Here is a 14,182-nt window from a genome sequence, read left to right on the forward strand (position 1 = left end):
TATCAACAGATTCAAGTAGAATATTGCGGCAGATTGCCATTAATTACATTCACATTAAACTTGAGTTATTAGCAGATTTTGGCAGTACAGTCCGACAGATTTGCATACATAAAATGTATTTGAACAATTTTGATGTCACTAACAACACTTGTGAGTTTTAAGAAACTGATGTACTAAATTCCAAATTAATTAAACGTACCTTTGATAAAAAAAGTTATCAAAATAAAAGGAGTATTGCATTGCAACACGATCAATGACGAATGATAACTGAAGATTGTGCATCGGAAAGAAAATAAAACATCGACCCTCCTATTCCGGTTTAGCTATATTCTGCTTCCAAATATATATATAAAAAATTGTTTCTTCCAGTTTATAAAATAACTGTGTTTTGGAAAATAACAAGGTACATTAGCAAATGTTAAATTTACATAGTAAGTGTTCAATTGCGCAACTTGAATAAAATATGAACATGAAAGCGAACCATCGTCGATGATCGACTCGTATTACGGACAAAAAGATATCATTGAATATCGTGCAACGTGGCAGCTCTACAATATGACTACGAAAACATCATGGAATGACGATGTGGCATACGCTATGACTCCCCTAAAACTCTTAACTCTACCATTAGGCATTTGGCCATTACAAGAATATGATATATTTTCTTTAGTCCGTTCTATCGTGTGCGGCATCGGTATGGTACGTTCTCAATTTTCATATTTCATATCGCAATAAAATTTCTCTGCCACTTGTATATTCGACGTATCAAGTTCGACAGTGAGGTGTTCAGTTCAGCATCAGTAGTAACAAAAAACAACAGTAAAGTTTTATAATAAACAGTCCTTCCTGTCTGTGTAGACCGCGATGATGATCACGTTATTCCTCGAACTCAATTTCGGTAGTGGTGATGGGTACATAAAAGTCGATGATCGACTTATGATCATGGTGTGCAACGTTCTAGCTATACTAAAATTATTGTCATTCCGCTTATACGCTGACAATCTGACTCGCAATTATTCTTCTGCTGTGAACGATTATCATGCAATCGACACTGAGGAGAAGCACACAATCATGCGGCGGCACGCTTACATGGGAAGGATGATTTGCTATAGTACTCTATTTTTTGCCTATTTAGCTTCAACAATTGTAATGCTGGTGCCTATGATAGCAGACAATAAGAACGTCCAAGTTAATGTATCCATTAAGAATCAAGCATTGGAATTACCTGTGCCTTTAACACTTTTAGAAGACTTGGATATGCCTACGAGTCTATTCTGGTTGATGTCTACGATGCAATATGTTATACTGATAATCACTTGCACCAGCAATTGTGGTAATAAATTAATTATTAATATTGAGCAGATTTGCATTAATTATAAAATTTTAATTTATTTTTAATATTTTACTTTGGCAAATTTATTTTATTAAATTAAGCAATATTAATAAAATTCCCAATTTTTCCATTTTAACATTCAGCAATTTTATTAAGTATTAGCAGTTATTTAGTTTTAAAAACTATAAAACTTGACATCTAGTTAAGATATTTATTTTTATCGGTATTAAATATTGGATTTTTATAAGTTCTTAAATGGATGTTCTTGTTTAATATATGATTATAGCCGTCTTAATTGCAAAACGCGATAACATTTTGATTTCTTTTATACCACTCCTGCTTGATAATCTTTTTATTATTATCAACTTTCAATGCAAATTATATTAACGCAAAACTAAAATATATTTGTAAAGGAAATGATTCACTTTTCCTCGCAATTACTCTTCATATTTGCGGACAAATGGAAATCCTAAAAATTAAATTGTTCAATTACGGCGTTAAAAGCAAAGACATAGATGAAGATTTTTCAGTATTGGCATCAAGACATCATTATCTAATAGAGCATGTGGAACTTCTAGAAGACACAATAAGTTTCGTTTTGCTTGTGCAAATGCTGTTCAGTTCTATTCTTATTTGCTTAATGGGTAAATATCTTTCGATTTCAATACTTTTTCGATTGTGTGATACAAGCATTATTATACCGTTAGAATAGTAAATTTGTACAGTAATAAAAACAAAACTACGTTACAAAGCTCTAATTTTATCAAATGTCCACAAGATCTTTTCTGATCCTATACAGGGTGTTACCTAAGTAAGTATGTACACAAACTTGAAGGGGTTATTTCTTGGCTTATTTTAAAAAGGAAAGGTTGTACATGTATCCTAAACTGCTTCGTTTTCAAAATACAGGGTGTCAAAGATGCACACGCTGGTGGACCTAAAAATGTTTTATCAGTACTAGAAAATAGTTCTTAATACCACATGTATGCATACCAAATTTGAATAAGATATCTTTAAACGTTTTCCAGATTTTCGAAACTTTCATTTTTTTCACAATTTTGACACCCTGCATTTTGAAAACAAAGCAGTTTTCTTAAAATAAGCCAAGGAATATCCCCTTCAAATTTGTGTACTTACTTAGGTAACACTCGCATATCCGGTGTGACATTTTAATAACATAATAAAATTATTTAATAAAACTGCCAAAAGTCTTGTGTCAGTAATGTCATAGAGTTGACTTGTACATGCAGCGTAATTTTATATTTTTCAGGTTTCGAACTTATCTTGGCGTTAAAACATCATGACGTAGTGATGATAACTAAAACTACAACGGCGTTGAGCTCTTTCCTGTTACAGTTGTTTTTCTATAGTTTTGTGGGCGATTATCTGCAGTACCAAATGGAAGAAGTTGCGTACTCAATCTTCAGCTGCAATTGGTACAATTTGCCATCGAAATTAATGAAGAATGTTTTGTTCGTCATCGTACGATCGCAGCAACCTGTTCAGCTATTAGCTGGTAGATTTTTTGCCGTAAACATAAAAACTTATATGACTATATTAAAAAGCTCGCTTTCGTATTTGTCTGTCCTACGAGTGATGATGGACGCGTAAGGTATCTGTTGAGAGAAAAACTCGAAAAGATAACATTGTACACACGTAGGCAATATTATTATGTAAAATTGTTACAAAACACAATGATGCAGAATATGCTTGTAATTCAAAATTTAAATAAAATTAAATTCTTTATCACGTTTGTAAATATATTATACATCACAGTAACACATCACTTAAACAAATTTTGCTACGACATGTGATTTGCAATTGCGAAAATGCGATTGCTGCATACAATTTGTTAACTGTCAAGTAAGCAATATATCAATAACTTATCAACAGATTCAAGTAGAATATTGCGGCAGATTGCCATTAATTACATTCACATTAAACTTGTGTTATTAGCATATTTTGGCAGTACAGTCCGACAGATTGCAAACAATTTGCATACATAAAATGTATTTGAACAATTTTGATGTCACTAACAACACTTGTGAGTTTTAAGAAACTGATGTACTAAATTCCAAATTAATTAAACGTACCTTTGATAAAAAAAATAGTATCAAAATAAAAGGAGTATTGCATTGCAACACGATCAATGACGAATGATAACTGAAGATTGTGCATCGGAAAGAAAATGAAACATTGACCCTCCTATTCCGGTTTAGCTATGTTCTGCTTCCAAATATAAAAAATTGTTTCTTCCAGTTTATAAAATAACTGTGTTTTGGAAAATAACAAGGTACATTAGCAAATGTTAAATTTACATAGTAAGTGTTCAATTGCGCAACTTGAATAAAATATGAACGTGAAAGCGAACCATCGTCGATGATCGACTCGTATTACGGACAAAGATATCATTGAATATCGTGCAACGTGGCAGCTCTACAATATGACTACGAAAATATCATGGAATGACGATGTGGCATACGCTATGACTCCCCTCAAACTCTTAACTCTACCATTAGGCATTTGGCCATTACAAGAATATGATATATTTTCTTTAGTCCGTTCTATCGTGTGCGGCATCGGTATGGTACGTTTTCAATTTTCATATTTCATATCGCAATAAAATTTCTCTGCCACTTGTATATTCGACGTATCAAGTTCGATAGTGAGGTGCTCAGTTCAGCATCAGTAGTAACGAAAAACAACAGTAAAGCTTTATAATAAACAGTCCTTCCTGTCTGTGTAGACCGCGATGATGATCACGTTGTTCCTCGAACTCAATTTCGGTAGTGGTGATGCGTACATAAAAGTCGATGGTCTTATGATCATGGTGTGCAACGTTCTCGCTGTACTAAAATTATTGTCATTCCGCTTATACGCTGACAATCTGACTCGCAATTATTCTTCTGCTGTGAACGATTATCATGCAATCGACACTGAGGAGAAGCACACGATCATGCGGCGGCACGCTTACATGGGAAGGATGATTTGCTATAGTACTCTATTTTTTGCCTATTTAGCTTCAACAATTTTCATGCTGGTGCCTATGATAGCAGACAATAAGAACGTCCAAGTTAATGTATCCATTAAGAATCAAGCATTGGAATTACCCGTGCCTTTAACACTTTTAGAAGACTTGCATATGCCTACGAGTTTATTCTGGTTGATGTCTACGATACAATATGTTATACTGATAATCACTTGCACCAGCAATTGTGGTAATAAATTAATTATTAATATTGAGCAGATTTGCATTAACTATAAAATTTTAATTTATTTTTAACATTTTACTTTGGCAAAATTTTATTTTACTAAAATTAAGCAATATTAATAAAATTCCCAATTTTTCCATTTTTACATTCAGCAATTTTATTAAGTATTAGCAGTTATTTAGTTTTACAAACTATAAAACTTGACGTCTAGTTATGATATTTATTTTTATCAGTATTAAATATTGGATTTTTATAAGTTCTTAAATAGATGTTCTTGTTTAATATATGATTATAGCCGTCTTAATTGCAAAATGCGATAACATTTTGATTTCTTTTATACCACTCCTGCTTGATAATCTTTTTATTATTATCAACTTTCAATTCAAATAATTATATTAACGCAAGACTAAAATATATTTGTAAAGGAAATGATTCACTTTTCCTCGCAATTACTCTTCATATTTGCGGACAAATGGAAATCCTAAAAATTGAATTGTTCAATTACGGCGTTAAAAGCAAAGACATAGATGAAGATTTTTCAGTATTGGCATCAAGACATCATTATCTAATAGAGCATGCGGAACTTCTGGTAGACACAATAAGTTTCGTTTTGCTTGTGCAAATGCTGTTTAGTTCTATTCTTATTTGCTTAATGGGTAAATATCTTTCGATTTCAATACTTCTTCGATTGTGTGATATAAGCATTATTATACCGTTAGAATAGTAAATTTGTAATAAAAACAAAACTACGTTACAAAGTTATAATTTTATCAAATATGTCCACAAGATCTTTTCTGATCCTATACAGGGTGTTATCTAAGTAAGTACACAAACTTGAAAGGCTTATTTTAAAAAGAAAAGGTTATACATGTATCCTAAACTGCTTTATTTTCAAAATACAGGGTGTCAAAGATGCACACGCTGGTGGACCTAAAAATGTTTTATCAGTACTAGAAAATAGTTCTTAATACCAAATGTACGCATATCAAATTTGAATAAGACATCTTTAAACGTTTTCCAGATTTTCGAAACTTTCATCTTTTTTCCACAATTTTGACACCCTGCATTTTAAAAACGAAGCAGTTTAAAACATATTCTATAAAACTTTTTCTTCCTAAAATAAACCAAGGAATATTCCCTTCAAGTTTGTGTACTTACTTAGGTACCCTCTGCATATCCGGTGTGACATTTTAATAACATAATAAAATTATACTATAAAGCTGTCAAAATTATTGTATCAGTATAATGCTTTAAAGTTGACTTCTGCATGCAGTGTAATTGTGTGATTTCAGGTTTCCAACTTATTACAGCATTGAAAGCACATGACGCAGGCATGATAACTAAAACTACAACGGCGTTGAGCGCTTTCCTGTTACAGTTGTTTTTCTATAGTTTTGTGGGCGATTATCTGAAATGCCAAATGGAAGAAATTGCGTACTCAATCTTCAGCTGCAATTGGTACAATTTGCCATCGAAATTGATGAAGAATGTTTTGTTCGTCATCGTACGATCGCAGCAACCTGTTCAGCTATTAGCTGGTAGATTTTTTGCCGTAAACATCAAGACTTATATGACTATATTAAAAAGCTCGCTTTCGTATTTGTCTGTCCTACGAGTGATGATGGACGCGTAAGGTATCTGTTGAGAGAAAAACTCGAAAAGATAACATTTGTATACACACACGTAAGCAATTGGCCGCGTTCAGCAGATTGGTTCTAAAAGTAAGAGCCACGCACGTTCGACTGCTACTCAACGGCTTGGTCTCCTGAACGCGCCCAATATCATTTTGTTACAAAACACGATGATGAATATGTCTGGAATTGAATAATCAAAAAATAAAATTAAATTCTTTATTACATTTGTAAACATATTGTATATCACTCTAACACACCATTTTAAGAAGTTTTTGCAATAATGCGTGACTCACGATTGCGTAAATGCAACCGTTGCATATAATTCGATAACAACAAAATATTCGCAATATATGCTAGCAACTTGCCAACATTGAAACAAATTATTACAGCAGAGCAACTGCATCTGCATTAAACTCATATTCCACTAATAGATTTTGTCATTATATAGTCTGACAGCAGATTGCTGCCAGAAATCGAGTAGAATTATTAATCATTTCGTAACCGTCGTTTTGTAACGTATTTAAATTAAATAAATGGATAATTAACTTATAAAGACTCTCAATAATGAAATTAACAAATAACAAAGAAAGGTGGGCTTTGAGTATCAAACGCAGTTAACTGTGCGTGAGTTAACGTTATGTAAACTTTAATTGCTAATACGATACAGTTTATATAGGTGAGCACTCTTAAATATAGAATAGACCAAAGACGCACAGTAATTTCTACAAGGCAATATAAAATTTTACTAATGTTCATAGTCTCTGCAAATGTAAATGGAAATGGAAATTAAAGTTGGATCATAACTGACAAAGAGAAGTGAAGTCAATTGAATCAATCTAAAAAAATGTGAAATTGATAAATTAAAGCCGTGGTAAAGACATCAAAAAGTAAGATTTAAAGCGGACGTAGTTAATATACAATTGAAAGACAATAATAAAATCAAAAGACGAACGTGATTTTAAATGACAACTGATTCGTCCGGCTGACAAACACTAATAAATGATTTAAATGGTTCAGATACTGCTCGATTTTCGCAGTCGATCTGTTATCATATTTTGCTAACAAATTCTGTGATGTTTTTATTGGGCGTTCTCTGCCAAGAAAATTTGTACTTTGCAAAATCTACTTTGATTTGGCTACTCGGGTAAATAATAAATATATAGATTTAAATGCTAAATTATCTTGTTTATCAAGAAACGAATTGCTAGAGGATGAAGGCGATACCACAGGTGAACAGGGTCAAGTCTCTTTACCACCAGAGGTCATATCAGCCAAAAGTTAAACACTCTTGAGAATATTTTTCTTTTTTAGTTTATCACATTTGTGTGATATATATTATACTATCTCATTTTAGATTTTTCAATAAATTGTTACTAATTACTTACATATAAAGCACGAAGCATAAATGATATATAATGCGAAGTGTTTTAAAAATAAATACAAGAATCAAGAAGATCAACTATGATTTTCAAGTATATCATGTTATAATGTTTAAAATAATCGAAAATTGCAAATATTATATGTTGCATTGTATCTCTTGTTTACTAATACAATTTACTAATACCAATTTACTAATATTTCAAAAAATAATTACTGAACACAAAACATTTGATTCTATATATGTGTTAATTCATTAAGCAAAATCAATGAAATATTCATGTAATTTTTTGAGAATACTCTATTGAATACAAGTTTCTATATAATTACAAAAGATTTTAAAACTCATTTTTTCTAAAATTTTTATATTCTGAATGACTATCCAGTTGAAAAGTGGATAAACTTTCTCCATTAATATGTATAAATAAATTATATTTACCACATGTTGCTCCGCCGCACCGGCGCCTAATACCTCTCCCAGGCCTTCTCCTCTCAGGCTGTTTTCTCAGGTTGTCATTGGAGCCCCTCGATGCAACGATGCTACTTTCCGCGTCGTTATTTTCTAAAGCATATAAATAAACGATTGAATAATTCTTACACGCATCAAACTTCTTATTCATCATTCAAAAAATTAAGTATTTATTTAAATAATTATACATTTATTGAAAAAGATTTTTACAAGACTGAACGTTTATAAAAATTCAAATTACGTTTTTTTAATTATTATTTCTAAATCGTAAAATATGGTAAAAAAATAAAACAACGCAAAAATAAAAGAATTAAAAAAATTACTATTACACAAAATAAAAAATAATATTTACTGTAAAGTTAGAATGCTGGCGCCCGATGCCTCTCTCAGGCCTCCTCCTCCTCTCAGGCTGTCCTCTCAGGTTGTTAGCTTGGAGTCTCTCGATGCAACGATGCGACTTTCCTCATCGTTATTTTCTAAAGCATATAAATAAACGATTAAATAATTCTTACACGCATCAAACTTCTTATTTATCATTCAAAATATTAAGTATTTATTTAAATAATTATACATTTATTGAAAAAGATTTTTACAAGACTGAACGTTTATAAAAATTCAAATTACTTTTTTTTAATTATTATTTCTAAATCGTAAAATATGGAAAAAAAAATGAAAGAACGCAAGAATAAAAGAATTAAAAAAAATTGCTATTACACAAAATAAAAAATAATATTTACTGTAAAGTTGGTATGCTGGCGCCTGATGCCTCTCCCAAGCCTCCTCTTTCTCTCAGGCTGTCCTCTCAGGTTGTTAACTTGGAGTGTCTTTTCGCGATGTTTCGTCGAGATATTCTTTTTCATTCATTTGTAACTATGTTTTTCTATAATCTTCTTTCTCAGTCATTATTTTTCCAATTTTTCCTCGACAAACTTTTCGTAATTTTTCCGCTGCAATTTCCATCTTCAATACTTCTTTTATCTTAGTCCTCCGTTTACCCTTTTTACATGGCCGTCTTTTCTTTTCTTTCTTGATTCTTTCTTCTTATTTTATTCTTTTCTTCGGTCTTCGTTCTTCTTTCGTTTCGCTGTCTCCTCTATCGTGATGCTTCACCAACAGATTCCTCTTGATTCCTTTTCATGTCTTACTACGATTCTTCTTTTGGTGTTATCCTTTTTGCTTTATTTGTATCTTCCTAAACAAACTGTTCGTAAGTTAATTACCGCAATTTCTATCTTCAATATTCCTTTCACTTTGGTCGCCCATTTACCATTTTTACATGATCGTTCCTTCTTTTCTTCCTTTTAATCCTTCTTTGATAAACTTCTCTTTCCTTCACGCTCCATTTTTTCTTTGGTCTTCATTCTTCTATCATTACATTGTCTCCACTATTGCGATGCTTCTTCGAGATATTCCACTTCATTCCTTTTTATTGATATCCTCTTGTAATCCTCTTTCTTTGTCGTTATTTTTCCAATTCTTATTCGGCGTCTTCGGTGAACTTTTCGTAAATCCTCCGCTGCAATTTCTATCTTCAATATCTATAACTATATCTTCTTTTTACCTTGATTTTTCGTTTATTCTTAGCCGTTTCTTCTTTCCTTCCTTGATACTCTTTTGACAAGCTTCTCTTTCTTCTTGTTCTATTCCTTTCTTCGGTCTTCTATCATTGCGTTGTATCCTCCATCGCGATCCTTTTTGCATGGTCATTTCTTCTTCCTTTTCTTGATCCTCCTTCGACAAACGTCTCTTTCTTCTTGTTCTATTTCTTTCTTCATTCTTCGTTCTTCTATCGTTATCTGCGTTGCGTTGTCTTCTTTGTCGCAATGTACCGCCAAAAGATTCTTGTTCATTTTATTTAATAATGACGATCTACAATTCTCTTTCTTCCCCCTTATTTTTTCTGCTTATTTTGACCCTTAACAATTCTTCAAAATTTTTCTTCTCCAATGTCCATCGTCGATATTGCTTGATTTTTGTTGATGCTGCTGCTTGTATCTCGTTTGTACGTTCCGTCCATTTCTATCGTTGTTTTTCTTTCTTACTTCGATTCCTCGTCGAGAAAATCTTCATAATTTTTCTTACGTAATTTCCATCGTCGATACTGTTATTTCTTGACGCTGCTTATACTTTATTTGTTCATTTTGTTCTTTATCTCTTGAATCTTCGTTCTTTTATCATTATTATGTCGTCTCTTTATCATCTTGTCAATAAATTCTTCTTAAACCTTTTTTCACAATTTTTTCTTCGATCTTGCATCTCCTAACCCAATAGTATTTTATTTCTGGACATTTTTCTTCTGGAATGTAAAGTACATTTTTTAAATTTTTTCTCTTGAATTTGTTTTCTCTTATTTCTTTGAATGATAATCCAAAAGCTGAAAATAAAAGCTGAAAATAAAAGCTGAAAATAAAGGCTGATAATAAAGGCTGATAATAAATGCTGAAAATAATGAGACGCCTCCCTTTTTTCCGGGGGCATCTCTTTCATTAATATTTAATTACTTATATTATATTACATTACATGTTACCAACTTGTTAATATTATAATTGTATTACTGTGTTTTATAAAACTTTATATCGAAAGAAAAGAACCCACTTTTACCGGACATCGTTGCAATTAAATGTACTTTGGCTAAACTTGGCCTAGATATTTTTTTTTTAATTAAGTTACACTTTCAATTTTATAGCCAAACTTTCATCCGATAAAAATGGGACCTGTAAAGGCCCTCCACCACCCCCGCCGATTCCAATCAGCGGTCCTCATTTTCCTAGATATAAGCTTTATATTTTTTGTTTTTGCTTTTTTTATACAATTTCTATTTTTTACACAAGTCTATGCCAAAATCTAATACATGTTAAAAAGCAATAAAACAATACAAAATTACATAGGTAGTATAAGATAAAATTGTGTACATATAAGATATCTTATTAATTCCGGATTACACAAAATAAATGTGTATCTATATTAACACATTGTCCGTAATTTATAGCAATATAACTCAACAGTATTGATAAATGACATCTATAGTTACGCAACATTTATTATCAATTATAAATTTAAAATTATGTAGCTTACAAAATTTTACGTAGTGCAAGCAACCGCACTCAGAAAATTATTAAATTTTACAATTACTCTTCTTCAATCATAGAAAAAAATATTCCCAATACTGGCATGTTTGACAATATTTTGGAAAAAAGAATTTTGTAGTAAATATTATTACGCGAAAATTCAAGCAAAACTTCAGGTTAAGCCAATGATCAAATAAGGTAAATCACGATCAAACATTTGGCAATAAATCGATCCACAATACTTGCGATACCTATAATTGTGATATTCGTAATTTCTATAATATATCACTGATACACAATGCAAGTTCTTCATACTTATTTTTATTTTACGCGATAATGAATATAACTTCAGAAGCATTAAGCGTTTACGTACGTGTCTTTTATGTCCATTTCTACTAATGTAGATTAACTTTAATCGCGGTTTAACTTACTTTTCATCTTTTTCTAGTTCTTAAAATTAGGGAAAGATAAAAGATAAATTAAACCAAGTTCAAAGCATGATATTACACATATTTATTTAGAATTACATATTTTTACTTAATTTAAATTAAAAAATTTAATTCTAAATAAATATGTGTATTATATTAAGTAAATAAGCTATTGGCAGCAATCTAAATAAATATTTTTTTGGATCTAAATATTTTTTTTCTCAGTGAAGAAATTGCGACAATGACCGTTTTTGTCACGTTTAAGGAAGGATAACAAACTCAACAATTTGGCCAGATCAAGGCTGGATTCGGGGAGCGCGCTATTAGCGCTATTTGCTTATTCTATCCTTGTTTTACACTTGATGAGCGATAAAGATAGAATGATGCAATAGCGCTAATAGCGCGCACCCCGAATGCAGCCCAAGACCCCTTCGCCGAGTGGCACGCTGGTTAGCAATCAACGCAGAAAAAACGATCTTTATAGTGACGAGCGACCTGAGTTTTTGTTATTTATTAATGGGAGAACATTTAATGAGAAAAATAAAATCTTCTCTAAGAATGTAATAATTAATTCAGCGATTGTGAAACATGTGGTTAGTCGTCATGGACTCATTGCCAAAACTGCTGCTTTCGGAAACCACTAAGAAAATTTGGGATTAATTTTGCTCCTGCAACGATAGCCCTCAATTTTCAATGAGACGCCGAACTAGTTGCAGATAGTTCCTTCGGAAATCGATGAGAAGTTACTCATCACGACAAAGATCATTCCGAATTCCGATTCTACGCCGGTATACGAACCACAGATTCGTTCGCGTTCACCTGACGTGAGGGACAGCGATAAAGCCCATCGCCGAGACAGCAATCCCAACTACAAACATGAAAAAAACGCGATGTTCGCAATGGCCTTTCACAAATATTTACCGCGAAAAGAAATGTAAGAAATTAATTTAAAACTAAAAAGAATTTAAGAAATTAATTTAGTACTAAATTAATTTCCTAAATTTAGGACTAAGCAATTTTACGACTTTTGAAGTACCTGACGATAATGCTCCTGAATCTCGAAATTATTTTCTAGAATACAATATTTGTGATACATTCGATCGTGACTCAATAAAATGCAGATATCAAATTTCACGAGTAGAAAGTTAACATTCGATCACTAGCTTAGCATGAAATCTTTGTATTTTTATTTGAAAAATTCTTATTATAGTACATTATAAAAATTGGCGATAACTTTGAACGCTATTAAAGAAGGATAAAATAAAAAATTTAAAAAGAAAATATTTTATTATGTTCTAATTTAGAAAATTTCGTGTTATATACGCGTTTCGATTTTGTGTAATCCAGATTACACAATTTAAACATACATATTTCTACAATTACATTTTACAATTTCATATAACAGGATAATAATGTTTGTACATGATTCTGAACCTTATGTTATTGTATTTCTACACTCTCAGAAAAGAATTCTAGATACAATACTATTAGGATCGAAATAGGGCCAATCATATTTTAATCTTAAATAGAAGAATTCTTAAATTCTATCTAGACTTCTAGATAGTATATTGTTTATCTTAAATAGAGGAATTCTTAAATCTAGAATAAAATAATCTTGATGCTATCCCTCTAATTTTCTCAGAATTATTCTAGATTCAAGAATTCCTCTATTTAAGATTAAAATATTCTTCTTTTAATACTAAATATGATTGGCCCTATTTCGATCCTAATAGTATTGTATCTAGAATTTTTTTCTGAGAATGTATAAAAATAAATATAAATTTCTTAAAATTATAAAGCACATTAATTTGTTTCATTATCGAATTACCCCTCCCTCATCCCTACCTATTCGTATCCCTACCTACCCGATTTTTATCTAGTTTTTACCCACATCCCTACCTACCGATTTTTTAAATCTATTTTTTACCCATATTTCTATCTATTTACGATGCCTGATGCCTTCCCCAGGCCTCCACTTTCTCTCACGCTGCTCGGGGTGTCCTTCGTGTTCCCTCGATGCGAAGCTGATGCTCCTTCCTGCGCGCGCGTGGATATTTTCTGTAACATAAAAATAAACAAATCGATTAAATAATTGTCACGCGCATCGAACATTTTATTCGTTATTCCGATTAATGTTTTCCTAAATTACTTCTTCGAAAAAAGTCTCTACGTTAGAATCAACTTGAATCAAATTTTTCGATTTATTTCTTTTTACTAATTTATATTTCGAAACACGGTTTAATGTAGCAACTAAATAAAAACAAACAAAAAAAGAGATTCTGTAATATCTTTAGAAAAAATAAAAAATAACACTTACCAGAAGTGTTAGTACACCGATGCTCGATGCCTCTCCTAGGCCTCCACCTCCTCTCAGGCTGCTCGAAATGTCCATCGTGTTTTCTCGATGCAAAGCTGATGGTCCTTCCAGCGTGGATATTTTCTGTAACATAAAAATAATCGAATCGATTAAATAATTGTCACGCGCATTGAACATTTTATTCGTTATTCTGATTAATACACATTCAATTTACTTCTTCGCAAAAAGGTCTCTACGTTAGAATCAACTTGAATCAAATTTTTCAAATTATTTCTTTTTACTAATTTATATTTTGAAACACGGTTTAATGTAATAACTAAATAAAAACAAACGAAAAAAGAGAT

General features: G+C 31.5%; 2 protein-coding genes across 5 annotated transcripts; both read left to right on the plus strand.

Annotated features, from left to right (window-relative positions):
- Positions 1–9: 9 nt before the first annotated feature.
- On the plus strand, positions 10–3,079 carry LOC139807887 (odorant receptor 10-like). 3 transcript variants are annotated; one of them, XM_071769373.1, is made up of 4 exons: positions 10–699; positions 859–1,333; positions 1,747–1,977; positions 2,604–3,079. In XM_071769373.1, exons 1-4 carry the CDS (start codon positions 490–492, stop codon positions 2,942–2,944), a joined length of 1,257 nt encoding a protein of 418 aa, XP_071625474.1. In that variant the 5' UTR covers positions 10–489; the 3' UTR covers positions 2,945–3,079. The 3 variants fall into 3 exon arrangements, with proteins under 3 accessions (XP_071625474.1, XP_071625475.1, XP_071625476.1); XM_071769374.1 differs by having other exon boundaries at positions 1,864–1,977; XM_071769375.1 differs by having other exon boundaries at positions 10–431.
- A 553-nt stretch (positions 3,080–3,632) lies between these two features.
- LOC139807902 (odorant receptor 10-like) lies at positions 3,633–7,721 on the plus strand. 2 transcript variants are annotated; one of them, XM_071769398.1, is made up of 4 exons: positions 3,633–3,920; positions 4,080–4,551; positions 4,971–5,201; positions 5,838–7,692. In XM_071769398.1, the coding sequence occupies exons 1-4, from the start codon at positions 3,777–3,779 to the stop codon at positions 6,176–6,178; spliced, it is 1,188 nt and encodes a 395-aa protein (XP_071625499.1). In that variant the 5' UTR covers positions 3,633–3,776; the 3' UTR covers positions 6,179–7,692. The 2 variants fall into 2 exon arrangements, with proteins under 2 accessions (XP_071625499.1, XP_071625500.1); XM_071769399.1 differs by lacking the exon at positions 4,971–5,201 and having other exon boundaries at positions 5,838–7,721.
- Positions 7,722–14,182: the final 6,461 nt, after the last annotated feature.

This window comes from Temnothorax longispinosus, chromosome 2 (assembly GCF_030848805.1).
Source record: "Temnothorax longispinosus isolate EJ_2023e chromosome 2, Tlon_JGU_v1, whole genome shotgun sequence".
Classification (NCBI taxonomy): Eukaryota; Metazoa; Arthropoda; class Insecta; order Hymenoptera; family Formicidae; genus Temnothorax; species Temnothorax longispinosus.